Source organism: Aotus nancymaae, unplaced genomic scaffold (genome assembly GCF_030222135.1).
Source record: "Aotus nancymaae isolate 86718 unplaced genomic scaffold, 86718_ANA_hifiasm-v0.15.2.pri h1tg000011l, whole genome shotgun sequence".
Taxonomy (NCBI): Eukaryota; Metazoa; Chordata; class Mammalia; order Primates; family Aotidae; genus Aotus; species Aotus nancymaae.
Genome location: NW_026988422.1, coordinates 83,225,469 through 83,252,232, shown reverse-complemented (window position 1 = coordinate 83,252,232; position 26,764 = coordinate 83,225,469). Strand labels below are relative to the sequence as shown.

Here is a 26,764-nt window from a genome sequence, read left to right as displayed (position 1 = left end):
GACACGTAGGAAAATAAGTCAAATCTGAGTCACAAATAAATAACAAATTCAAGCCAAGCAGGATGCCTCTTGATTACTTCCCCCATTAAATCCATCTGGCTAGAAACATCAAGTGGATGCTGGTGTGGGCCCTAATGCCTCCTCCTAGTCTGTCTCCCCCACTGGACAATGAACCCTTGAGGACAGGGAGCACACGTGCGTCCTCTGTCTATGCCAGGGCCTCACCCAGGGTCAGGCATGGAGCGGGCATGCAGCATGCTTTGCTGAGGAGGGAGTTAGAGCACAGGGACTGCAGAACTGCAAGTGTTTGCTCTCATCTGCCGGTCATGGGTTCCCAGTCTGGCTGCAGGATAGAATCGCCACAAAATGGTAAAATGCAGATCTCTAGGCCTCACCCCTCATCTAGTGAATGCAATCTCCAGGGAGGGCCCAGGAATGGATTTCACAAAGGTCATTGTTCCTGGCTGACTCTGGCTGCCTGGTTCCCCAGGGAGTCCCTCCTGGTTCTGACTCCTGGGACTCCGCCTGCAGCTCAGTGACCCAGCCTGGGGTCCCATGGAGTAAATCTAACTCTTCGGGTGCCACCTCCAGCTCACATCCTAACTTCTAAGACCCGCACCTTGGTCTCCTGAATGGGGCTGTGATCACTGCTTCTATTTAATAATGCAGTTACACATTCTTGAGCTTGGGTAATAACCTGCCTCTGATGCCTTTTAACCTAGCAACATAGCAAGAAGCATTTAAACACCTGCCCAGAATATCAGAAGGCAGGGCTGGGGCATGAACACAGGTGTCAGGGAGCATGCCTGGTTAGAATACGAGGCGCCCCCAGACATGCAGGAGAGAAAGTTAGGTGAGTAAGGTTATCTAAGGGTAACATAGGCAAAGATGAGAAATCTGAATTCAATTCTACAAAAATAGGGATCCAATAGAAAACAGAAATAGAAAAACATCAGAAAGTTGAGGCAAGGGAATTTGACATATTGTGCAAAATGGATTAGAGGCGGTCAAAGAAGTCCCAAGGGGCCCTTTGCAGGAGGAATCCCATTGGGAAGGATTTGGGGTTCAGTCGGGGGCTCCCGCTGGTCTTTCCTGAGTCTGTTCCACTTTGGAGGAGCCCCTGTGCTGGTGGCCCCTGTCTGTACCTGCCCTTCCCGCAGCTGCAGGGGCTCGGGCAGCGAGCACACCTCACATCTAAGCACACCTCCAGGAGTCCACGCGCCGTGCGAGCACACAACAGGCACTTCGGGTGTGTCAAGCAAATGAAAGAACTAGCCAGCAAATACATAACTGGATGGATTAAAAGGGTAGTGGCTATGAAATGAGGAAGAAAACAATCTTACAGACATGTTGAAAGGAGAAAAAACCTAATAGGACCTGGGGTTAAAGTCCCATGAGGGGAGAGGGGCCGGGGCCAAAGGATTCTAAGGTGAAGGCATCATATGCAAGGGCTGGGGTGGGAATGGGCCCTGGAGCCCGCTGAAAGGGGGCTATAGCTATGCCAGGGCAGCTCTGGAAATTAATTAATTAATTAATGAAAACATTAATGCAGCCTGGAAAACGCTTGGAGCATGACCTTCACGTCGGCCAGTTTTTCTTCTTTCTGCCAGTCCCATACAGAGAGCACGTGGTCGTTGGAGTCATCCACAGCACAGAGATTGGTTCCTCCGTTCTGAAAAGAAAGTTATTCACAGGAAGACTACATCTGAGAATAAAGTAGGTTGAATATGATTAAAAATGAACATCAAATTTTATTTTTAATAAGTCTGCTACATTGTAGTTAAAGAATACTCATCCAATGCTTTTGAGACCTGCTTTCTTTTTTTTTTTTTTTTTTTCTGGAGACAGGGTTTTGCTCTGTCACCCAGGTCAGAGTGCAGTGGTGCAATCATGGCTTTCTGCAGCCTGGATCTCACAGGCTCAAGCAATCCTCCTACTCCAGCCTCCTATGTAGCTGGGACCACGGGTGTGTACCACCACTCCCAGCTAATTTTTATTATTATTATTTGTAGAGATGAGATCTCCTTATGTTGCCCAGGCTGGTCACAAACTCCTAGACTCAAGCAATCCTCCTAGTTCAGACTCCTAACATGCTGGTTAGGAAGTGTGAGCCACTGTACCCGGCCGAGACAGGCTTTCTTGGCCAGACAGAAAGAGCAGGTAAATGATGGGTAATGAAGAAACAGGGGAAGAGAGGGACCAAGGGGTGTCTCTTCACCACTGGGTTCCAAGAAAACAAGGGCCCCTCCTAGAGCAGACAGTGCCCAAAGCAGGCACAGCATAGGGGCTGTTACCAGCTGTGAGCTTGGCCACTGCAGGGCTGCACGAGGACTCAGCACTGGGGGTGTAAGTGCACAGGAGCATGGGGGTATCTTCAGGTGAACACTTGCACATGTGTATGAATATGGATTTTTGAAGTGCTTTAAAAGAGTGTCTGCTGAACCAGCACATCCTGAGGAAGGCTGGAAGACCACAAGGCCCTGTCCAGCCCCTGCTTGTGACGAGGTTTCCTGCCAGCCACGTCGGGATTGTCAGAGGCATTTGAGTCAGAGCAACACCATATTGAATGGGGGTTGGGTAAAAATAAGGTTGAGACCTACTGGGCTGCATTCCCAGATGGTCAGGCATTCGAGGTCACAGAATGAGATAGGAGGTTGGCACAAGACACAGGTTATAAAGACTTTGCTGATAAAACAGCTTGCAGTAAAGAAGCCGGTTAAATCCCACCAAAACCAAGATGGTGGCAAGAGTGACCTCTGGTCGTCCTCACTGCTACACTCCCACCAGCACCATGACAGTTTATAAATGCCATGGCAACGTCAGGAAGTTACCCTATACGCTCTAAAAAGGGGAGGCATGAATAATCCACCCCTTGTTTAGCATATCTTTAAGAACCATAAAAATAGGCAGCCAGCTGCCCTCAGGGTGCTCTGTATCTGGAGTAGCCAAAATCAGCCAGTTGGTGTGTACAGATGATTTTTCTTTTATTCCTTTATTTTCCTAACAAACTTGCTTTCACATATCGGACTTGCCTAGAATTCCTTTTTGCGTGAGATCCAAGAACCCTTTTTGGGAGTCTGGATAGGGACCCCTTTCTGGTAACATTTTTCTGGTGACCATGAAGCGAAGATACTGAGGAAACCTCCAACCCAAAGGCTGCCCTTGGGTAAGTGGTAGGGTCCAGTGACATGTTCCTGGCGACCACAGAAGGGACAATATTGAGAAAACCTCCCATCCAAAGGCTAACTTTGAGTAAGTGCTGGGGTCCGGTAATGCCTTTCTGGTGAATCCCAAAGGGATGATACTGAAGAGACCCACGAACCAAAGAAAAGTAATCATCTGTACACACTAACTAGCTGATGTTGGGTAAGTGGGGTGCATATATTGGGGAAAAGGATGGGATTGGGTTAGAGGCCCAATTTAAGAGTCTCTCCTAAGACAGAGTGGGTTAAAGACCCCTCTTAATAAAAGGCAAGAACGCTTGACAGACTTTGGGTTCAAGGCCCAACTTAGGAAGGTTAGAGTCCTTCCTAAGATTTAGGGGGTTAGAGGCCCTGTCAGTAAAGTTCCTTTCAGCTAAGAACAGGTTTGGCATTATGATATGTTAACTGCTATTCTTTTTGGATTAATCTGCCTTGCACTCTTTGCTGATGGCTAAGAGTGACAGAATTAGGCATGTACAAGATCATGGGACATGGGGAATTTTTTCCTCCCCAAAAGGGGAAACTTAAGAGCTGATGGGACTCCTGGCAAAGATCCCTTCATTATCAACAAGGAGCCACCTGAACTTTTCAGTGTCGCTGCAGTGGGCAGGTCTTTCTGTGGCCTCCCTGAGCTCTTCGCCTTCCCTGCCCTGCCATAGGCAATGCTCTTCTCTGTCTCCTTTCCTGTTCTATGTTTTCTATTACTCAGGGCCACCATCTTGCCCAGAGACTGTAAGTTGAAACTCCTGGTTGGAGGTTGGATTAACAATGATGGGGCCAATCAGGAGTATGTTTGAGTCTTGCCAGTTTGATATTGGGTGCTAAGCTGAATGGCCAATGTCTACGTTTTGTCATATGTATTTTGCTCTGGCCAGGATGGAAAAAGATAATTTTCCTTTATGATGCAGCTTGGCCCCCAGGGCTATGGTGCGGCCAGCTGGGTCACTAGGGCTGCTCAGGGAAAGGAAACCCAGAAGCCTGGCATGCCAGCAAAAAGATAAGAATTTCTTACAGTCAGGCTTCTGGCCTTTCTCTCTCTCCCTCTCTCTGTGCAAACTGGTTGAATGAACGGTAAAAATCACTGTTTATCTCTTGCAAAGTTTTGATTAACAGGGAAAAAGGATTTGTGAGGCTAATCTTAAGCTGTAGAGAAGCTGTTGTACTGTGTGTTATAAATTTGTCTTTCTATATCATTGTCATGGAGAGGCGTACCGTAGGATAGAATGTGGGCCTAGGACCCTTATAAGCCCGCTGTCAAGACAGCACAGCAAACTGGTCAGTTATAAATTTTGCTGCAGGTACCTGAAAAAACACTAAAAAAAGTTTCTCTCTTATCTTGTTTCATGTCCTTGGGAGCTTGGCCTTGTAACCAAGTGGCAGTACTTTATCCTGGTCTCTGCTATCACAATGGTAGCCTGGAATTAGTGTTCAATTCCGAGCTTAGGGAATGAGGCCTGTATTTCCTGTCTGTGTATTTATATGTATTATGTGTGTAATGTTTGATTAACTGGTGTAATAAGAGCTTAAATCAATTATTTTGTCAAAAAAGTAAAAAGTGTAATGCCTTTCAGTTCACATGACTTAAGTAATTTTTGGGAAATAAAAAGTTTTACATATAAAGTGAATACAGAAAGTGAAATCTGTTTTTGGTAATAGATTATAAGAAGGCATGGAAATGTGGGGTTTTTTGGCCTAGATTAAAAGGTTAAATGATTGCTTTAAATTAGATAGGCTAAAGCTGAAGGTTTAAGCAAGCTGTTGAAGATTTGTGAAAAATTAACCTTGTAAAAGAAATTCTGTGTGAACATACTGGCTAAAGTTAAAGGGGTACTATTCAGTTTTTCTGTAAATTAAATGTTGGAATAAAAGCACAACAGATTTTTCTTTGAGCAATGATCTGCTTTTAAACAAAAATTGTAAGGGGTTAATAAAAGGTTTATAAAAATCTTGCCTTATGGTCATATTGATCAAAATTGAATAGATTGGCCAGGTATGGTGGCTCATGCCTATAATTGCAGCACTTTGGGAGGCTGAGGTAGGTGGATCACTTGAGGTCAGGAGTTTGAGACTAGCCTGGCCAACATAGTGAAACCCATCTCTACCAAAAATACAAAAAAATAGCCAGGTGTGGTGGTGTGCACCTGTAATCCCAGCTCCTCAGGAGGCTGAGGTGGAAGAATTGCTTGAACTCAGGAGGCAGAGGTTGCAGTGAGCTGAAATCATGCCACTGAACTCCAGTCTGGGTGACAGGGTGAGACTCTGTCTCAAAAAAAAAAAAAAAATTGAACAGATTTGTCTATGAGGTTTCATTAAGAAAATTTAACATCAATAGTACACTAACATAAAGGTGAAATTTGGCTTGATATAAAAGTCATACAGGAAGCATTGTCAAATAGGAAATTGACTTTCTTTGGGCTGTTTGTACAAATATGTTATTGGTATGTGTTCCAAATTAGGTGAAACTCCTATAATTCTGATATAACTTACTGTATGTTATTAATAGTTGTAATTATTACGGTAAATTATTGTATGGTCCAGGAGTAACCACATTTCCCTGTCAATTGTGGTTTTAATAGTGGCTGTCCTAATATTTTTTGTCATTCACAGACAATTCTTATCTTGTTTTGGTCCTATTTAAAAGGTGGCTTATAATCAGCTATAGGCCTTTAACAGGTGCTCTTCAATGCAAGTTTCTGATAACTTTCGAAGTTGTAACATTAGAATAGAGGAAAAAACTGTCAGGATTCTCATGGAGAGCTCAACTGTTCCTGAATCTCAAAGCAGAACAGGAGTTAACTGCATGAACCAAATCAATAGAAGACTGGAGTCATCTTTTTTGACTTTGCTTAAAACGTTGCTGATCCTTTGTTTTTTTCAAAGTAAAAAAAAACTTTTCTTTTGAGCTATTTAGAGCTTTTAACAATCAAGTAAAGTATACTGCTATGAACAAAATTTGAAGCACATTTGTTTCTCTCTGATTTCTCCAGAATTTAGAAACTATTTATGAATATTCTTAATTTATGGCAATACTGTTACTTGCATAAGTATAAAGAAGCTGTTTTCATTTGTAACAGGACACAACTAGAGAAACTGGTTATTTTACCAAGGCTTTGACTGGAATGGCATGCTTTCCTTTAAGAAATCAAACTTGAATTGCAGAGCCAATAGAACCCCCTTGGGGGAAACTGGCCTCATACCTTGTCTCCACAGTCCCTGTACAGGGTTCCTGACCTATGGTAAGTAAAGAATGTCACTTTCTCACAGGCCCAGGAGCCCCAAGTTATCTTGGGAGCCCCAAGAAGAGGGGAATTTACCCAACTCATAGGTATTTGAGGATATAAATCCACGGCTGGGCTTGGCTTTAAAAAGGTATTATCTGAGATTCCTTATGGAACAGCATTCCATCAAAGCAAATTTAAAAAGCCTATGTGAAAAGTAATGATTCTTGCTGCACTTTATACAAATAATGAAACCAAGTATATAAGACCAGGGCTTATTTTTGCAAACAAATTGGTCTCATTATGGTTTGCCTTTAGTAAAAATGGGAGACTAGAGAGAGAAATTATGTTTCAAGAACTGTGGTATATTTGTTATTAGATTCTAGTCTCATCAGTTGTTTTTAAGTTTTTCTGCAATTTAGACTAACCCTACTTATTTCTGTGAACCAACCAGTGATCTCTGACTGCTGCTCAGAATAAATAAGAGTGATGGGTAATGTAAATACCTGGATCAGTATTCTAATTCTGGACACACTGGAATCAGCTAGGTTCCAACAGTTGCCCAGTTCACAAAAAGCCTTCTTACTTAGTTTACTTGGGATAATTTTGTTTATTCTGCTTTACTGTTGTGGAATATATTGCTGTTGTGTAGGAATGCAGGATTAGCTTACTCAATGTTTTCTTAAATTTAACACTTATTAATCTTCCAGATATCACCTTGCCATACTGATGCTTTCTGACTGAGCTCTTCTCTACCCCAAATACAAGAGACCCTAGCAGTTAGGCAGGATATCATCACCTCTATTCAGCCTGAAGAAGTTACAAAGATGAATCTTTGTCCCTCTACAATCCTTAGGATTACGGATTCTCTTATAAAGGGGAGGGGAGAAACATCAGAGGTGTTTGAACCACAGCAACTTGAATAGGAGCTGGGTAAAACGAGGCTGAGACCTACTGGGCTGCTTCCCACACAGGCATTCTAGGTCACAGAATGAGACAGGAGGTTGGCACGAGATATAGGTCATAAAAATCTTGCTGATAAAACAGCTTGCAATAAAGAAGCCAGCTAAATCCCATCAAAACCAAGATGGCAACAAGAGTGACCTCTGGTTGTCCTCACTGCTACACCCCCACCAGCGCTATGACAATTTACAAATGCCATGGCAACATCAGAAAGTTACCCTATATGGTCTAAAAAGGGGAGGCATGAATAATCCACCCCTTGTTTAGCATATCATCAACTAATAGACATAAACATGGGCAACCAGCATCCCTTAGGGTTGCTCTATAGAGTAGCCATTTTTTTATTCTTTTACTTTCCTAATAAACTTGCTTTCACTTCATGGACTTGTCTTAAATTCTTATGAGAGATTCAAGAACCCTCTCTTGGGGTCTGGATCGGGACACCTTTCCAGTAGTAGGATGGCAGAGACACACTGGAGCCACCCTCGAAGGGAACAGGTAAAATTCAAGGCCAGAGCAGGCAAACTTCCTTAAGGAAAGTGAGGATGATGTCTTTGGGGGCCTCTTTTCATCATTAAACCCATGTGGCTGGAGACATCTGATTGGCCCTGATGAGACATGTATATGACCTCAGACTGAGCGGTCCTGGGAAGCAGGAATGTTTCACAGTCCAAATCTGTACATACGCCCGGATAATTATAACCCTCCCTCTTTAACCGTGAGTTGATTCTCTACTTCCTGTGGAAGAAGACAGCACATACTTACAGATTTTGAGAATGCAATACAGGTGACTGCTCGGTCAAAAAAACCTATGCCAATGACGTGGAGAGTATTCAATGTCACAGAATCCCAGATGCGCACATGTGGGGGCAATTGCTGTTTAGAAAAAAAATGCAGAGCCATCAATTGTGATGATTATACACACGTCTTTACTTTGAAGCTACCAAATTACTTGGGCAGTAACTTGGAATTTGTCAAAACTAAAGATCTTTTCCTGCATTTCAGGAGTCTGCCTTTTCATGTAAATAAAACATTCCCAATGGCTTCAGGAGGTGGAGGGCTTTGTTGATAATTTAACAATAAGGAGAGGTCTACTGAGTTTTAGAATTTGAATGGCCAATTTTTGACAATAGTACCACAGGAACTGACACTTTAATTTGTGCACCGGATGTGTCTGAATCTTAGAAATGAAAAATGACAAGTAAAATGGAATCTCACATATGCCTTATTCTTTTAAAGTCTGTTTTGTTGCTAAGGTGTCACCATGCCTAAGTTCATAAGATGGTCACCACCAAATAATATTCAGAGCTTAACAGGCTGAGTGTGGTGGCTCATGCCTGTAATCCCAGCAATTTGGGAGGCTGAGGTGGGTGGATCACCTGAGGTCAGGAGTTTGAGATCAGCCTGACCAATATGGTGAAACCCTCTATCTACTAAATACAAAAAATTAGCCAGGTATGTTGGTGCATGCCTGTAATCCCAGCTACTTGGGAGGCTGAGGCAGGAGAACTGTTTGAACCCAGGGGGCACAGGTTGCAGTGAGCCAAGATTGCACCATTGTACTCCAGTCTGGGCAACAAGAGCAAAACTCCATCTCAAAATAAATAAATAAATAAATAAATAAATAAAAGAGCTTAACATTCTTGGGCAAAACAGACACCAATTATGTACAAATAAGATTTAGAATTGTTAGAATTGTTTTAAAATCCTCTCAACTGTGTTCCTAGTTATTTACACTAATTTTTCTCTTCCTTAATAGAAGAAAGCATCATAGAGCAACCGGCATATTTATCAATAAGAAAAGGTGCTGGCATTGAAATTAGCACAAACACTAGGCAGGCGTTAGGTGAACCAGGTTCTAGTTCAGTCTAATCTCTAAGTAGCTGGGTTTCCACAGGCATTCACTAGGCCTCTGCGGATTTCCCTGTGGGTAAACTGAAAGACAGCTATAACATTTTTCTCTGCATCTTAAGTTCTGATTCAATTTTAATGCCAGAAACTGAAATATACTTTTAAGCCACTAGAGGGAGGGACAAATGGCTTACCACTAATTTCAAAGAATTTTTCAAGGCCATTTAACATTTAAAAAAAAAGAGAGAGAAAGACCCATTCGATTTAAGTGAATTTACATAATAGCGGTCTGATTTCCATTATTTCTCTTAACTATTTTCAAGTAAAAAATATTAATAAAGGTCAGGGGCAGTGGTTCACCCTGGTAATCCCAGCACTTTGGGAGGCCGAGGTGGGCGGATCGCTTGAGCCCAGGAGTTTGAGACCAGCCTGGGCAATGTGGTGAAACGCTGTCTCTACAAAAAATATAAAAATTAACTGGGCAAGGTGGTATGTGCCTGTACTCCCAGCTACTCAGGAGGCTGAGGTGGGAGGACTGCTTGAGCCTGGGAGGCAGAGGTTGCAATGAGCCGTGATGGTGCCACTGCATTCCAGCCTGGGCGACAGGCTGAGTGAGAACTGTCTCAAAAAACAAACAAACAAACAAAAAAAAAGTTAATGGAAAATAGCATAAGATTAATATTTAAAATCTAATGTTATTAAAATATTTTCTGAAATATGGTAGTATTCATTTTTTTCTGGATGAAAACATGTTGAGAAAATGGATGTACTTAAACAAATTAGTTTTCAGATAAAATATTATGCAATAACAAGCTACATAAAAGTAGATATCAAAAAAGCTACAAGCTCCCTCTCTAACGCCTTCAAATGCAAATTAAAATCTTGCTGAAGTGCTTGCAAAATTTATGCTAAAAACCTCCTAGTAGCTTTTGTGACTTGCACACAGACACAAATTCCATGGGGTAAAGTCATGATTTAACAGGACAATCACAGGACAGGGCAGAGGGTGGCTGAACTTTGGCAAAATGTTGTATATTAAAATTATTATTTATTATAATTTTAACTGTATTAAAATTATAACTTTAATGCTTATCATGTATGTTAACAAACGTTTTAAGAATTAGTGAATTCATTATTCAGAACAATGCTATTTAAAAATCTGATGAAATTAAGATGAGCTCCAGGGGTTTTTAAGGTCACAGTAAGTCTTTTTTTTTTTTTTCCTTTTTTGAGACTGAGTCTCTCTTTGTCACCCAGGCTGGAGTGCAGTGGCACAATCTTGGCTCATTGCAACCTCCGCCTCCCAGGTTCAAGCAATTCTCCTGCCTCAGCCTCCCGAGTAGCTGGGATTACAGGCATGAGCCACTGCACCCTGCCACACAGTAAGTCTTCTAATTTACAGTAAGAAATTCTAGTGAGGGGTTCAGAAGTTTTCAGACACCATAATTATATCTAAGCAGCCTTAGCAGCATAGTGTTTTCTAAAAATTACTCTGTGTTACATTACAAAATGATGAAAAGGTAATGTAACTCACTTTTCCATCCTTCGACGTGCCTGCGACTTGTCCTGTTGCTATCGTGATCCGGTCAGGATGAACTGCTAGGCTAATAAAAGGATATTTATAAAACATCTACACGTTGCAGTAAGTTTTACTTTTCCCTTGCTCAAATATAATCTAGTCAAAAATTTAAATATAAGAAATACATAATGCCTGACTTCTTACAGACTCACAACAAATTCTCTGAGCACCATGATGTTAGAGAGCTAGTGCCTATTTCATTTCATCTTAACTCCCTTATTTCTTCTTAAGAATTTTCAAACTTAACGGAAAAGCATCCTCTGCTGGGAAAATACCATTTCCTTCTCGGAACCACTACATTAGTCTACAATCTTTATTAAAAAGTCATGTTGAGTACATTAAATAGGAAAGATATCATCTTTCACCAACAGGATTTTTATCATCGATCAAGGAACCAGGACAAATACAAATATATAAATCCATCTCTTCATGCATCCATCCTTCCAAGATACGTAAAATGCCTACGTATTTTACGTATCTTCCATAAATTCCCATTATGGAAGACACGTAAAATTATGGGAAGAGCTGACTTAGCCACAAACATGAGGCAATACGTTTTTATGTTTATCAAAAAATAAAGACCCAAATTAGAAGCCTTTAACACACGATGTGTTAAGGAGGTCTCCAAACAGGTGGCACTCTTTGTTGATGTAATGCGATCCATTAAGCTCATGTGCTGGTGAGGCTGGAAAACTAAGTATGAGAGGTGTTTCACAGAGCGGAGTAGCTAGCACACCATACGGGGAACACACGGAAGAGCTTTCCCCAAAGATCTCATTTCCTCGGACCCTCTTCCTTCTCTTTAGTTATGTCCCAATACTGACCATGTTGTGCTAATACTATTTCCACCTGTGCAACAGGAAACATATTTATTTATTAATTTTCTTAGAGACAGGGTCTCACTGTGTTGCCCAGGATGGTCTGGAACTCCTGGCCTCCCTCGATCCTCCCGCCTCAGCCTTCCGGGTAGCAGGAACGACCTATTTTAGGACTTACCACTTCACGTCATCGCTGTGGCCAGCATAGTGCCTCTGCAGCTGCTCCTCCACGTTGTACAACACCACCACGGACGCGATGAAGTAGACGGTCTCTCCCGTTGGAAGCAAGTACAGGTTGTTACGGCAGTCTCGACCCCTGTACCCATAGCTTTGTGGATGTCAAGATAAAATTTTTTTTTCCCCTTTAAGAGCTGACAAAACATCAGCTTTATTCAACAGGCACAGGCAATAAAATACCATATAACTATTATCATTACTGCCACTAATTTAAATAACATGAAATTGCAAATACTCGGTGACAAATACACGTGACCCCCAAAAGGCATGCAGTAAAGTTGGAAACATTCATTGATGTAATGTGAATGAATATTTTTACAAAGTTGGTTTTATTTTTAGAGAGCTATTGAGTCAATTATTAATCTTTTTTTTTACTATAATCTACGAGCTAAATTTTTTTACTAAAAAATTTCTTTTTTAAACATGATAAAGGTACTTACAAGGGTACAAATGACAGATACACGTGTGCTCAAACATACATAAAAGGTGAAAAAAAGAAAATCAGGCCCCTCAGCACCTTTGGGATAAGTATCCCTGTTAAAATTTGGGCATTATACTTTCAAACCTTGAAAATTATTTTATTTTGAGAACAAATATCACTTGAACTTGGATGTAAAAAGTAACCTGGCCCCCCAAAAAACAAAGCCATTTATTTTGAGCAAATTTCATTGTTTTATATCTTCTAAAATATGAACAGGAAGTAGGCTGAATAAATGTTTTGAATAATGTTTTCCAGATTTGATGTAACCATTTGGTAAACCACTACTGACTTAAAGACAAGCTGAAGCACTTCAATTTCATGTATCAAAATAGATTCCAAAACAGGTGCCTGTAAATGCCTATAACATTTTAATCTGAAAAAATAAAAAATGTATTTTTGGGGAGAAATTTAGGTACAGGTGGCAATTTAAAAAAATTTCTAAAGAATATGATTCTATAATCTCAAATAGTAATTCTTCTAAGTGAAGTCACAACCAACATCTGATAATCTGTGTTCCAGGCTTGGCATTAGACAGGTACTCAACAAATATTTGAGGGTAAAAAAAAATTTTTTTTTTGCCTTAAAATCTGCATAGACTGAAAGGTAGTCTCTGCAGGCTTCCTCTAAAGTAATAAGGAAATGGAAATAAATGGAAAAATAATCAATATTTAATTCATCTTTTTTACAGTTTCTATTTTCTTATCTTTCAGTTGTTTTTTCCCTGGAAGCTCACTTTTCCAAACCTCAAACCGTGAAGCTACCAGCAACTGTTTCAAGAACATTAGTTATATGGTTGATTCAGACTTTTGTGGCCTAGATTTTTGGGGAGTCTTTTTGATTTATATTAATGTATATATATTTGAGACAGGGACTTGCCATGCTACCCAGGTTGGACTTGAACTCCTGGATCCTTCCCCCTAAGCCTCTTGTACAGCTGGGACTACAGTGTGCTGCGGCTAGCTTCCTTTTTTAAAAAAAAAAAAAAAAAGTAGGATGATATCTACATGACATGTCAATTTCATTTACGTCATTCATTTGGCTCCCTTCATTCAGTACTTTGATATCCATATTTTTCTATTGTCCCTTCAGTCAAGGTCACTCTTGAAGTTAGACTCCTAAGGTTGGCCAAGGCCATACTTGGTTTAAGGGGAGAATGCTAGTCCTCCTTTCAGAGTACCCCTCTTTCTTTGTTTGGGTTTAAAACCTTTTTTGCCAGTGTGGTTTAGTTTCAATTTTTGATATTCCCATTCCCTCATTCATAAGTACAATATTTTCCTGCATTGCTGCTGTTGATTCCTTATAAATATAGAGTGCCTAGTTTTCCATCTGTCCCTGGAGAGTTGACTAAGTATATGGTAGCTCCTGTTAAAAATAATTGGCTCAGCTGGGTGTGGTGGCTCATGCCTATAATCCTAGCACTTTGGGAGGCTGAGAAGGGCAGATCACGAGGTCAGGAGTTAGAGATCAGCCTGACCAACATAGTGAAACCCATCTCTACTGAAAATACGAATATTAGCTGGATGTGGTAGCGCACATCTGTAATCCCAGCTACTCAGGAGGCTGAGGCAGAAGAATCGCTTGAACCCAGGAGATGGAGGTTGCAGTGAGCCGAGATCTCGCCACTGCACTCCAGCCTGGGTGACAGAGTGGGACTCCATCTCAAAAAAAAAAAAAAAAAGAGTTGGTTCTTGGCCAGGTGTGGTGGCTCATGCCTATTATCCCAGCACTTTGGGAAGCTGAGGTGGGCAGATCACTTGAGTCCAGGAGTTCAAGAACAGCGTGGACAACATAGGAAGATTCCATCTCTTAAAAAAAACAAAAAGGAGGCCGGGCAAGGTGGCTCAAGCCTGTAATCCCAGCACTTTGGGAGGCCGAGGCAGGTGGATCACGAGGTCAAGAGATCGAGACCATCCTGGTCAACATGGTGAAACCCTGTCCCTATTAAAAATACAAAAAATTAGCTGGGCATGGTGGCGCGTGCCTGTAATCCCAGCTACTCAGGAGGCTGAGGCAGGAGAATTGCCTGAACCCAGGAGGCGGAGGTTGCGGTGAGCCGAGATAGCGCCATTGCGCTCCAGCCTGGGTAACAAGAGCGAAACTCCGTCTCAAAAAAAAGGAAAAAAATCAGTTCATTCTCATTAGAATCTAAAATTTTACACATTCTTGATTATTTTCACTGTTTGCTTCTTTATATATTTCTAACTACTACTGTCATTCTTTTGAAAAGAATAAAATTCAGACCAGAAACTAGTGATTCATTTCCTCCTGACAAAGAAAAAATCACTCATACAATCATATAACATCTTCATATTTTCTTTTCAGGAAAATAATACATTTGAGTCAGAACCACAGCTATTCTGTTCAGGAATGATAAGTTGAAATAGTAAGTTTTGTTATGTTAAGTTTTAAAAATAGGAGTAAAACATTTTGTTTTTTAAAAGCTTAGGAGAATTTAAGTTTTATGAATTTCTGTAGTTAACATCAAGCATTGATTGACTGATAACTTCACATAAGACCTAACTGATGAACAAAGGATACACCCATTCCAGCTTGAGTCTCTTGGTTGGAAGTTCTACTTTTGCTTCCAAGTTGTAAGAATCCACTTGGTCTTTGGGCATGTACATGGTAACAGGGCGTCCACGAAGAAACATTTTTACATAGCCTTCTTCTACAAAAAGAACAAAGATGTCAGTAAGATATCTCAGTGCCCAGTGTACCAGAAAACAAATGCTGTACCCTCTCTAGCCTTTTGGTGTAAAAGAGATACTTTAACCCTTCTGTCATTTCTAATTGATATCCTAGGGAAAAAAGTAACATAAAAGTAAACAGTTTGAAACAAAAGTCTGCATCTTGTTTGCTTCTGACATTCTGTTTACTTAAGTACATGAGATATGTAGGAAATTACAAAAGGCAGGAAGGAACTTGATTCCAACAATGATTTTCCATGAGATTTGACTGCTTACACTTTCTTTTACCATCAGTAGGGGAAAAATACCATCCCTCTAAAATTCAACTAACACAAGAAATCCACTTAAAGTTTTTGAGTTCAATGTATACACAATCTCACTATCCAAATTCACAAAATATTTTTCAATATTTAAATGTATTTGTTATATTGCAATGTAAAAATTTATCTTTATGCATCTTTTAACTGGACAATCCTTTTAAGTGTAAAGAACACAAAATCAGCAGAAGTGCATGTTAGGATGCAACACAAAAAGGAAAATGCTGAAAGAAAATCTAGAAATGGAAAACAAAAGAACAAAAGACTCATTAGAGAGAGAAATCAGGATGCAAAACTCTCTAGAACGAACATTTCCATAATAACTTTTACTATTTCAACAAATTATAGGGACAAAAGTAAATATCAATAATATATTGACACAGGGTGACTCCTAGACCTTAAAGAGAACATCTTGGAGTGTTCTGACAGGAGTTCTCAAGATATTTTAAGGGCAAAGAAAATGTCTTTGAGCTCCTGGTGAATTCCATTCAGATTCAGAACTCGCTGAATTCTGAAACTTCACTGCAGATCAAAGGACCTGGTCTTAATGGTATTTAAATTGGGGAGTTGGAACCAGGGATACCTGTATACAACTCAACAGAAAAATCATCCGCAGGGAGGAAATTGGCAAGGAACAGTTAGGAAATAATTATAGTACAAGTTAGTTTTAGAAATCTTATTCTTAAGGATTTTCAAACAATGCCATACATGCAATATTATTTTAAAATTGAGAGGGCATCCCAGTTTTATGTTATTGTGTGCATGCGCCTCAGGTCTTCAATGCATGCATGTGACACATTCTTCACACTGCATATTAAGACTGACGTTGAGTTAGAGTCATGTACGCAATCATCCCTGCCCGTGTGTGCCAGCCACTGTGTCCCGTGGATCCTCCCCTTGAATGTCTCCCATGCTGGTGTCAACTTCCCCAGATGCACTGGGGCCCCATCACCACAGGCTCTCTTATGGCTCTCCTGGGTCAGCTTACACACTGCTGCCAAATCCACCAAGGCCCACACCAGATTTTACAGAGCCCTTCCTCCATGTACAATTCTTCCCCTGCTCTCCTCCTTGCTGGATCCAGCAGGTCTAAGCGTCCTGCTAGGCTTTCATCGCACAGGACCTCATCTGCCACAGCCACCCACGGGGATTCTCTCTGGGGCCAGGTGTGTCTCTTCGCCACCCCCTACACCCTGTCTTATCTCTGCTGCTGCTCATGCTGTTCTCCTCTGAAGCTTCTTCCCTTCCTTAACTCTCACCCAAATCTAAGCTCAGCAGGTGCTGTGTGGCTACCACAATCGAAGAATCTAAAGCACCTAAAAGACTGACATTGTTGAAAAGAGGGGCAAGAGACTGGAATCGACAGCTAAATGAAAAGAAATTCTAGCGACTCTCTTTGTAAGAGAATCAGTCCTGCCAGAAAGGTCGCAGAACGTAGGTTAGGAATAAAGACAATATAATGCTATTTCCACAACACATAAAAAAGCACACTGTGGATGTATATAACCGATGTCTATGAAATATCCACCTGAGTATATCACAGGTATGTGCTGATTAAGAATTCCTAGGACTGAGTGTACTTACTGCACAATTTTAACCTACCAAACTAGGCAAAAAAAAAAAAAGCACTGAAGTTAGCCTTGGCACTGTTTTTTACTGGTGATTCAGACAGGCTACATCTAAAATCAAAATGCAGCCAGGAAAAGCAGTGTTTGTTCCAGGCAGGTTAGGATAACAGCAACACGCCACCAAACCAAAGGCGCTAGTGGGAAGAGGCCAGCAGCAGTGCATGGTACCAAGTCAAACAGTGGGACATCCAGGGGTGGCCCTATAGCTCTCTTAAGGTTTATGTAGATGAAAAAAAATTCCTGCAATCAGCCAATAACCCATTGGGATCCAAATTATAGCCACTCATTAAAGCCCATCCAAGTAAATGCTCAGGGATGCTTTTAACTTAAAATGAATCCAAGTGGTTTGCAACACAAAAACATTTTCATACAAGGAGAGCATCTGTTTGCCTGTATGAAAAAGGTTTCTGTAGCCTGGGTAACAGCTTTGCTCAGAGAGCTATGAGGTTTCAGAAATGCTGCCTACCTTTGCAGTGTGTCACCCGGCGTTTCCCTTGTGATTTCGGAGACAGAGACAGAAGGGCTAGATAAAGAGACGGTGGTGTACTGCAAGTGTGGCTGGCCTGCCTGCCCCAGAGCCCGGGGCACTCACTAGCCCACAGGCCGACACCTGCCCTGCCCCCCAGTCTTTATTCAAATCTGGACACAGTTCAGGGATCCTGACAAGTGCGCTCACGATGTGGCCCTGCGAGCCCACAGCAATTATATTTTCAGTGAGTAATTTCATGCGTCCTGAAAATGAAATAAACACTAAAGCACATGCTGATAAATAGAAAACTTTGCCTTTTATGTTTTAATTCTGAACTTAAGGAAAAAACTAGAACAATTAAATGAATGTATTTAATCAATTACATACTTATCCATTTCTTGCATCTTAAGTGTATTTCTAGATAAGGTTAAGACGCTAGACAACAGCATCTACCTTATTACAAAAGGTGTTAAAAAGATATATGGAAAGATATATATGAACTATTAGTTTGCAGTTTAGGAGATCATAGGCAGAAAAAGAAAAGCTACTTTTAGACAGTTATATAACTTGAAGCATAAGAAACTTTCCCCTAAGAGAAATGCAAATGTTGATGACAGAATCCAGTTAGTAAGGAAAGAATAACCAAGGCAGCAGACACCTTTTAATCTAGAAATTCCATCACGGGCATAGGTGGTGGCATTCCACTCTCCTCCTTACTGGCCTGTCTTACATTGGTTTTGGAGAGGGCAGGTGAAGGGTTTGCTCTTTACGACTGTTTATGGGCAGTCTTGCTGTCACTCTCCAAGCCGTTCAACTACCAGGTAAAAAGCCGACAGCACTCCATCCGCTCTGCACAAACCAAAGCTCCTGTGTGTCCAAGGCTGGCCCCTGAGGCTGGCTACTTCTTTTGTGTCCCGTGAGTCCTGAGGAAGTGAGTGAGGGGTACCCATACAGAAATTAAATCAGACTTACCTGCACTGAATACAGGCTCCTTGGCTTTGCTGTGAAAATAAAGCAAGAACAGTTTTTAAAGGGCGCTGTCGGTGTTTAATCTCATTCACTTCAGATCCCATAATCACAGCTGCAGTAGTCTGCTGCACGAATGCTGCATGAGTTAAACACGTTAATAAGAAAAACACAACCAATTTCACTGCAAAAAGGAACACACGTAAACAATCATAAACACTCTCACAGGTGCAAGAGACTGAAATCCTAACTTTATCACTAAAGTTGTGCTTTTTGTGAGTGCAAATAAGTGTTTGGGGAGGAAAAAATGTGGTTAATCAAGACGGGAACAGCCCTGTCTAAATGAGTAAAAAGGGTTGTTTTTATTCCCCACACTTTTCTGACAGATTATTTAAAACTAGCAAATTCCTGACAAAAGATCTTTTGGTGAGGCCTTTTGGAGCTCACTTCCGAAGTGGATGGCTGTTCTGAGGAAGACAAGAGGGAGCAGAAGGTAGAAGGAGGACGGGGGGTACCAGGGTGTGGTGCCCTCCAACTCAGCCACGTCTCCGGAGAGGTGGGGACACCCCTGCTGACTTCAGCCACCCTGGGCACCCACCAGGAGCAGCTGAGACCACCCGGTGACAGCGCTTGGGAAACCAAACCCAGGAAGGGTTCAAGGACAGACAGCCGCAGACAGACTGGACATCCCTAGGAGCAAGCATTACACAGGATAAACTTCCACAAAGGGTCCCTGAGGGCAGAAGGAGAAGTGGCCACCACTGCAGGTCCACTACTTCTTGCCGGGGCACCCTTCCCATGACACCACCTTTGGGGAGATGGCACCATCTCCATTCCAGACAGGGACAGGGAGACCCAGGGAGCTCTGGTATGGGGGTTGACCCCTTGACCTTAATTTTGACTCCAAAGTTCATGCTTTGCACCACCCAGCTTCCCTGACTTCTGCCTGCTTTAAGATACAGAGCAAGACACAGGAAATAAACAGGAGTCAAGGGGTACACTGGTTTCACTAGAGCACCTTAAATGCTGCTAGGCGCACATATGCATGTTGTGTGCATGTGTATTTAAAACAAAAACTTGAGCAGATATATTCCTAATATTACTCTTCCTTAATTTTTGACTTGAAACACAATGAAAAACACCAGGAATAAAAACTATCCTTAATCCCATAACGTAATAAGAAATATTATATATTAATATTCTTGATTTCCAGATAATTTCACATAGTACATGGGGTAGGATGGTGGAGCCTACTACTTAGCTGATGCTTTAAAAGTGGTTTACTCTGTTCAAATGTGTTTTAAGTAGTTTCATAAGCTGTAGGCTTAGTTTCCTAAACTCTAAACTATGGTCATTGAAAATACCACTATAAAGGCATGGCACAGCCTTTGAACCTAAAAGCCTAGGTCTTACACTGGCCTGCAAGGTCCTACACAATCTCCACCTGACCCCTTTATTCTTCTGAGTCATCTTCCTTCACTATGTGGGTAACTGTCCATCTGGGCACCGAGGAAGGAGAGCTAAGCAGATCCCTGGCACAATTAGTGCCTGAAGAATATCTTAGTTTACAGTGTTACTACTCAGTCATTTCCTTTATATAATCCTTTATATATAATCATGTATTAGCTTATGGTCGGAACAATTAGTGCCTGAAGAATATCCTACCACTTAGTTATTTCCATCTATATATATCTCAGTTCATAGTCGGAGGAATGCCTAGAGCAGACACAGTACAGAGCGTGAATTAAGGACTAAGCAGCTATATATATAATTATATCTTGCTTAGAGTCAGAGGAATGTCTAGAGCAGACATGGTGCAGAGCATGATTTAAGGGAAAAACAGTTGTACCAGGACAAGAATCTGGCCCAGGCGGTAGTGCCCCTGCCTGAAAGGGCATGCACTACATGGCAGTTTGGCCCAGGGGGCTGTGTTCAGTGTTGTAAATACACCCGCTGTATGACAGGCTTGGAGCAAGAGTCACTCCTCCTGAAAAGGAGTTGCAGTACCCTGCGTCCAGTTCTTGTGGAAAGCTGGCCTCTGGCAGGCAAGCCCGCGAGTGTCCGATTATACCCTCCGGTATAATCGCGCGTTGGTGACTCAACCTTGTCAGCTCTGTTGCTACTGTGCTGACTCAAAGCATCCTCCTATAGAAATTCTCAGAAGCCGCCAGCAGGTGGCGGTATACCGTCAGCTCTCTAGCTACTGTGCTGACTGACTCAAAGCATCCTCCTATAGATATCCTTAGAAGTAGCCTGCCCATAGATAAGAGGTGATGCAAACTGCACCCTCCTTACTGCACACCGCCCACCTCCTCGGTGACCTAACGGGGGTGGACCCCTTGTTGCACACTGCCCACTTCTTTGCCTCAGTCACCTAATGGGGGTGGGCCCCTTGCTTATCCCTCAGGTGAATGTCTTGAGCCTATCACTATCCTTAAGATGACCTCACTCACTACCCTGCCCCCTAACCTATACCCAATAAATACAGATACTTCTGGACGTTCAGGGCCTTGCCAGTCTCTGCTTGTAAGTGGTATGGCCCCCTGAGCCCAGCTGTCTTTTTCAGTCCTTTAGTGTCTTGTCTCTTTATTTCTCGGATCCAGCGCTTCAGCACAGCAATAGGGGACACCCCACGACCCTGTAGGGCTTGACCCTACACACTATATTCCCTGCTGTTCTGGAAACCTGGTCCAGCAGGCTCCGTGTTAGGTGCTGGCTCGTGGTCCTTCCTGGACTAGCCTTCCCAAAGATAGCGACTCTCGGGCCACTGCTTTAGCAGCATGTGTGTCTTCCTGCTCCCTGCTCCACACTGCAACCCTCGTCAGGCCTGCTCACCACACCCCTGCCCCTCCACCTTATTTTTCTCTATGGCACTTATTTGCCCTCTGCCATCATTTTGTTTCTCCCACCAGGAGACAATTCCACAGGGGCAGGGATCTTTCTGTTCATGGCTATATTCCCAGGACCCTGGAGAGTAGACAGCGGCTGCCCTGGTGTGAGGCCTGGAGCTCCTGTGGAATTCCTCTCGGCTCCCTGTCTTTAGCCTTCAGCAGGCCCCAAGGATCTATGCCTGGTGAGTGGTGGTGGGTGGGCTCTCAGCAATCCTGCCTCTCCCCAGGACACAGACAGCTGCTGCCGGGTACCTGGTGTGGGGCTTGGTGTGCAGATGGAATTTCTCTCCATTCTCCAGGTCCTCAGACCTCACTGTGTACCCACCCCTCAAAGGGCTGTCTCTCAGCTTTCCTCGTCCTTCCATCGGGGGTGGCCAGCTGCTGCCTGGCACTTAGTTCCAGGCCCTGCGTGTGGAGAACATCTCTCAGCTTTCTTCCTCTGTCCTCTGCGAGAGCAGGCCTGGCATGCCTCTGTCTCAGTGAGTCTCTCTCAGCTGCCTGTCCTGCTCCCAGTCCACCATGCACACTCACTGAAGTCTGTGGAAAAGTGGAGTGCATGTATGCGGGGGCCGGGGGGGGGGGTTCCCCGTGAGCCCGGAGTCCCTGAGAATTCTGAACTCTCCTGCCAGTCCACACTCAGCCCTTCCCATTTCTATAGCTCCAGCTGTTTTCCTACTCCTATCTATGAGGGCTCCCCTTCTCTTCCTGCCACTCTGCCAAGGACAAAAGCAGCCGTGGGGCCTGTCCTCCTCTGAGGGGCTAGCCACTTTTCAATAACATTTCAGTTCATTATACTACCTTCTGTTGTCTGCTCCATGGTGGGCTTAAAATAGCTATGGTATTGTAGGTACCTGAATTATTCTCATTTTTAGGGTGGGCGTGACATTCTTTTCATTTTCTGTGTGCTAAGCAGAAGCAGAAGAAATCTTAACTCCAAATTTCACATATATTATTAGATTTACAGGCAGAAGGAGGTGAGGACAGAAGGAAAGCTAAGAAAAAAGACTACGAGGCAAATCTAATTACAGAAGCATAATCAAAGGGAAGCCAGGTAGGGAATCAAAAGATAGGAAAACTTTTTTTTTTCATCATGACTTTGATCACAAAAGTAAAATGATGCAAAAGCTACAACACAGAAATGAGAAATTCAGAACTTTCCCTAGAGATAGAAAAAAGCAATTAGAACTCCTACAAAGAGAAAATCTGCAGGGGAATCTGAACTCTCTGTACAGAGAAGCTCAGGGACCTTTGACACTGAAGAACTATAAGAGGAAGAAGGAAAGATTTCTATCAACAGATTAGGACGCAGGAATGTTAATAACTCAGGTCACTGAGAGAGGCACCAGGCGGTACTAAAATGCTTACATTTCTTTAAATCATGCTCTAAACAATGTATCACTTTGTGGTATGCTGCATTTAGAAAATATAGTACTGCTATGTTTTATTATTTTAGAAAGTCGAGTTTTTATTGAAAAAACCCAGCATATTTGCTGTAGAAACCCCACTGCCGCCAGCGCACCACCACCTTTCCTAAAAGGCAAGACTGGGAGGAGGTCATTTCACTCACGCATGCACATCTTAGAATACAAACTCATAAAATGATGACAAATCTTCTGAACAACTGATAGAAAGGCAAACCCACAGATGTGCAGGATAAGCAGAAGAGAACATTAAAGGCACTGTGGCCTCTCAACAGTCTGCTGAAGGGAGCCGTATGCAGAAAGCGCATCTTTCCAGGACTCACAGCCACTTGAATTGGTAGTGGGTCCTTCAGACCCAGCACTATTTGAAACATTCTTGAGCTGTGAATTCACTTGGAGTGGGAGATGATCACTTCTCAAGGTGTTATGTAATTAATCTCTGATTCTCCATTTTTTGGTGAGCTCAATGGAAAAAATTAAGCGGGTGACTTAACACCCCCTCAATAGCTGGGGTGTGGCTCCGTGGGGGGAGGAATGCCCAGTCCTTTCCTAGGAAGGGTGAAGGAGCACCAGGTGCAGAATGAGCCTTCATTCATCCCCTGCCAAGTGTGGAGGCAATAAAGATGCCCCACATCTGCCCCTGAAGCCATGACAGAATGAAGCCCAGCGGAGAGAAAGGGTTTCCCTTCCAGTGAACAAACTCTCACCGCTTGGCTATTCTGGCATTAAGCTGTGGCCAGCATCTCCAAGACGAACGGTGCTGCAATCCAGCGCAGCTCCTACTGCTTGTTTTGGCGGGAAGGAGACTTGCTGAAAGAGCTTGGCCGTATGCTCCCTTGAGCTCGATGGTTCAAGAGCTGATATAAGACAAAAGCAGTCCTTGGGGACTCACAGAGGATGTGGTACACTTGAATCTTCACCAGACCAGCAGCTGTACGGGGAAATGGTAGGAGAAGACTAGACATCTGCCCCAAGGAAAAACTCCCGCCCTGAGCTGGGAGGCTTACACCAACAGACAGCAGTGCGGTCAACACCGCAGAGGCAGCTGTGAGCATGAAAGTGTAAGTCCAAATCCCTGAACGTGCTCACTGTGGACTCTGGGCACAGGGATGGTCTAGGTGTGGTTGGTTTTCTACCCATCTGATAATTGCTGCAACATAGACTGGTGTTTACAAGGAGGAGAGTACAGTGGACGAAGTGTCCAGGCTGCAACTCAACAGATATTCACAGTGCCTCTCCTCTGTGGGGGGACTGCTCTTAGCACTTACTTCTACATTAACTAACCTAACCCTGTGTTCCTGAAAGGGTGCTCTGGGGTCGGATCCTGCAGGTCTTTGGCACGTGGTGATATGTGTAAGGAAGTCCTGGGCAACTAGGATCGGAGCAGAACCAACAGGAGTCATGTGATGTTTGAGCAGAGATGCTTGCTCTTGAAAATGATTACTAAGGCTTGATAGAGGAGGAGTCCATTCCAAAGTTAAACATGTGATTTCCCTACAATTTATTCATCCATAACAACTTTGGCTCTTGGAATAATGACTTTTTTGGGGGGCGGGGGCAGGGTCCGGCTGTGTCGCCCAGGCTGGAGTGTAGTGGTGAGATCTCAGCTCACTACAACCTCTGCCTCCTGGGCTCAAGCCATCCTCTCACCTCAGCCTCCCAAGTACCTGGGACTACGGGCATATGCCACCAAACCCGGCTAATGTTTGTATTTTTTGTAGAGACAGGGTTCCACCATGTTGTCCAAGCTGGTGTCAAACTCATCTGCCTACCTCGGCCTCCCAAAGTGCTGGGATAACAGGTGTGAGCCACCGGGCTTGGCTACATGACTTATTTTAGAAATGACTTCACGTGATGAAATAAAGTTCCTGCTAGAAGTCAGAATACTCTACCATGAAAATAATGACTCTATAAAAATTGTCCTTAAGCAGCTTTATATTAGAAATAGGGTCATTTAAGAACCATCTATTCAAAATGTTTAGAAGTCGCTGGAGACTTTATTGGGGACAAAGGCAACTGCTTCATAGCCATTTCTAACCAATACTTCCAACTTAACATGGCGGAAGGAGCACAGGTTTTGAGGTCAGCTGGATCTGTGCTCCAGGGCTTGGGTGAGGGGCTTCACCTCCACAAGCTTAATCTCCTTAATCTAAAAAGGGGAATAAAACCACTGTAAGGAACAGAGTATTGACATGATTAAATGAGATGTGTTACAATGCACCCTATGTGTGCTATTAATTAACATGGCTTCCCTCTTCCTCCTCCTTTCACTGCAAAAACCTTTGTATTTCCAGACTCCTCACCTAACAGTCTCAAAACTAAAACAATATGAAGAATATTAGCACTTATATTTTGAAATGTATTAAAACATAATGACCCCATGGCTTGAAGAGTGAAACAATTTTTTCAGTAAAAAGATGCTTAAGTCTCTTATGTTCCAGCGTAAATGTGGTATTAAAATTGTCTGCCCATAGGTGGTGCTGTTTACATAGTTCTTGAATGGCTAGGGCTTTCACATGAAAAGCAGTCACGGGCCACACACGGGGGTTTCTGTCAGTGATGGACCACATAGATGTCCGTGGTCCCACAAAATTATAACACTGTATTTTTATGGTATCTTTTATTATTCAGATATCCCAACATTTAACACTATATTACCACTGCCTGCAGTATTCCCTGCAGCCACATGCTGCATAGGTCTATAGCCCAGGAGCAGCAGGCTGGATCATCAGGCTGAACTATGAAGGTTTCTGTAAACATACACTCTGTGATGTTCACACAACGAGGAAAGCCTAACAATGCATTTCTCAGAACGTGCCTGTCATTAAGTGATGCCCAACCGTATACAACATCCGTCCATCCATTCAACAAACAGTTACTGAGCACTCATGTTCCCTGGGTGCTGCACAAAGCACTAGAGATACAAAAATAAGAACAGCACGGCCTGGGCCCCCAGAGCCTAAGGGAGGGCAAGGAGTGTGTGCAGCATGCTGGAGGGAGGAGAGCCACAGGGTCACAGATAAAGTTAGCAGGCAGTTACACCACTACCTGAAAAGCACCACGCTCAGAGCAGAGGGCCAGGGAGGCTCCCAGGAAAAGGGAATCCTGAGTTTGGTCTGGAAAGATGAGCTGAAGTTCATCAGTCACCTTCCCTGTCCCATCCCCAGTTCCAGATACCTCTGCCTGTCACTCGGGAGAGGGGAAACCCCTCCCACTCCAAGGTGCTAGAAGGTGTTGGCCTTAGAACAATTCATTAAGCTATGAATTTGCTTGTGTGGTTTTCTGCATCTGTGCTTTATTTTACAATAAAGTAAAAATAATTTTCTAAATATGCTATCTTCTTACTTAGATCGGCATTTCTTTAATTAGGTCTGGGCTTCATCGCCCATTCATGCGTTAAGGGCCACTGGTATTTCCTTCTCAGAGCCTTCACCATTTTTCTCTTCTGTGGATTATCTCATTCTCCTATTGGTGCGGGTCCTTGGGAATTAAGGAAAGTGGCTCTGCGGGCGTCGTGCCGCCGAGATTTGTGAGGAGAATGAGTCTTTCTGTGCTGCTCCTTCCCACTCCCTGCTGTGCCCTGGACTACGTTCTGTACGCAGCAGGCGCTCAGTAAGTCCAGCACAGCAGTGGAACTGGAAGAGCAAGGTGAGAACAATTTTCAGAATTTCTGACTCCTCGCTTTTCAGACTGGGATAAAGGCAGAAACAGGAGCTGGGGAATTCCAAGATGTTCCCAAGGAAAAAGGCCCAGCAAGCGAGGGAGTGGGATGGACACAGGTGTGCAGGCCACAACTACCGCAGTCTGGGATGCAGACATGGCGCCTACAGCTGCCACTGTGGTGAGCCGACCGCAGACCACCTCTGCACGAGGCTCCTATGCAAGGGGCCTTAGGCACCCAGTGAGGCAGGTACCACTTTTACTGTTACTGAGGAAAACCCCAGAGAGATTAAGTCACTTGTTCCCAATGATACAACAAAGTGGCAGAGCCGGGATTAACACTTGGCTGTGGCAATAAAGGCCCATCATTTTAAC

The 26,764-nt window shown here is 43.1% G+C and overlaps 1 protein-coding gene across 4 annotated transcripts in view; it reads right to left on the bottom strand.

Moving 5' to 3' along the window:
• Positions 1 to 26,764, bottom strand: part of EML1 (EMAP like 1) — a 199,156-nt gene that overhangs the window by 32,058 nt on the left and 140,334 nt on the right. For 2 of the 4 annotated variants that reach the window (XM_064375207.1, XM_064375209.1), the window contains 7 exons: positions 18,424 to 18,452; positions 17,449 to 17,505; positions 14,889 to 15,018; positions 11,811 to 11,960; positions 10,770 to 10,839; positions 8,150 to 8,260; positions 1,577 to 1,672 (listed from right to left, as the gene is read on the bottom strand). In XM_064375207.1, coding sequence (XP_064231277.1) covers positions 1,577 to 1,672; positions 8,150 to 8,260; positions 10,770 to 10,839; positions 11,811 to 11,960; positions 14,889 to 15,018; positions 17,449 to 17,505; positions 18,424 to 18,452 — 643 coding nt within the window. The remainder of the gene's footprint in view (positions 1 to 1,576; positions 1,673 to 8,149; positions 8,261 to 10,769; positions 10,840 to 11,810; positions 11,961 to 14,888; positions 15,019 to 17,448; positions 17,506 to 18,423; positions 18,453 to 26,764) is intronic. The other 2 variants (XM_064375208.1, XM_064375210.1) reach the window with 1 other exon arrangement.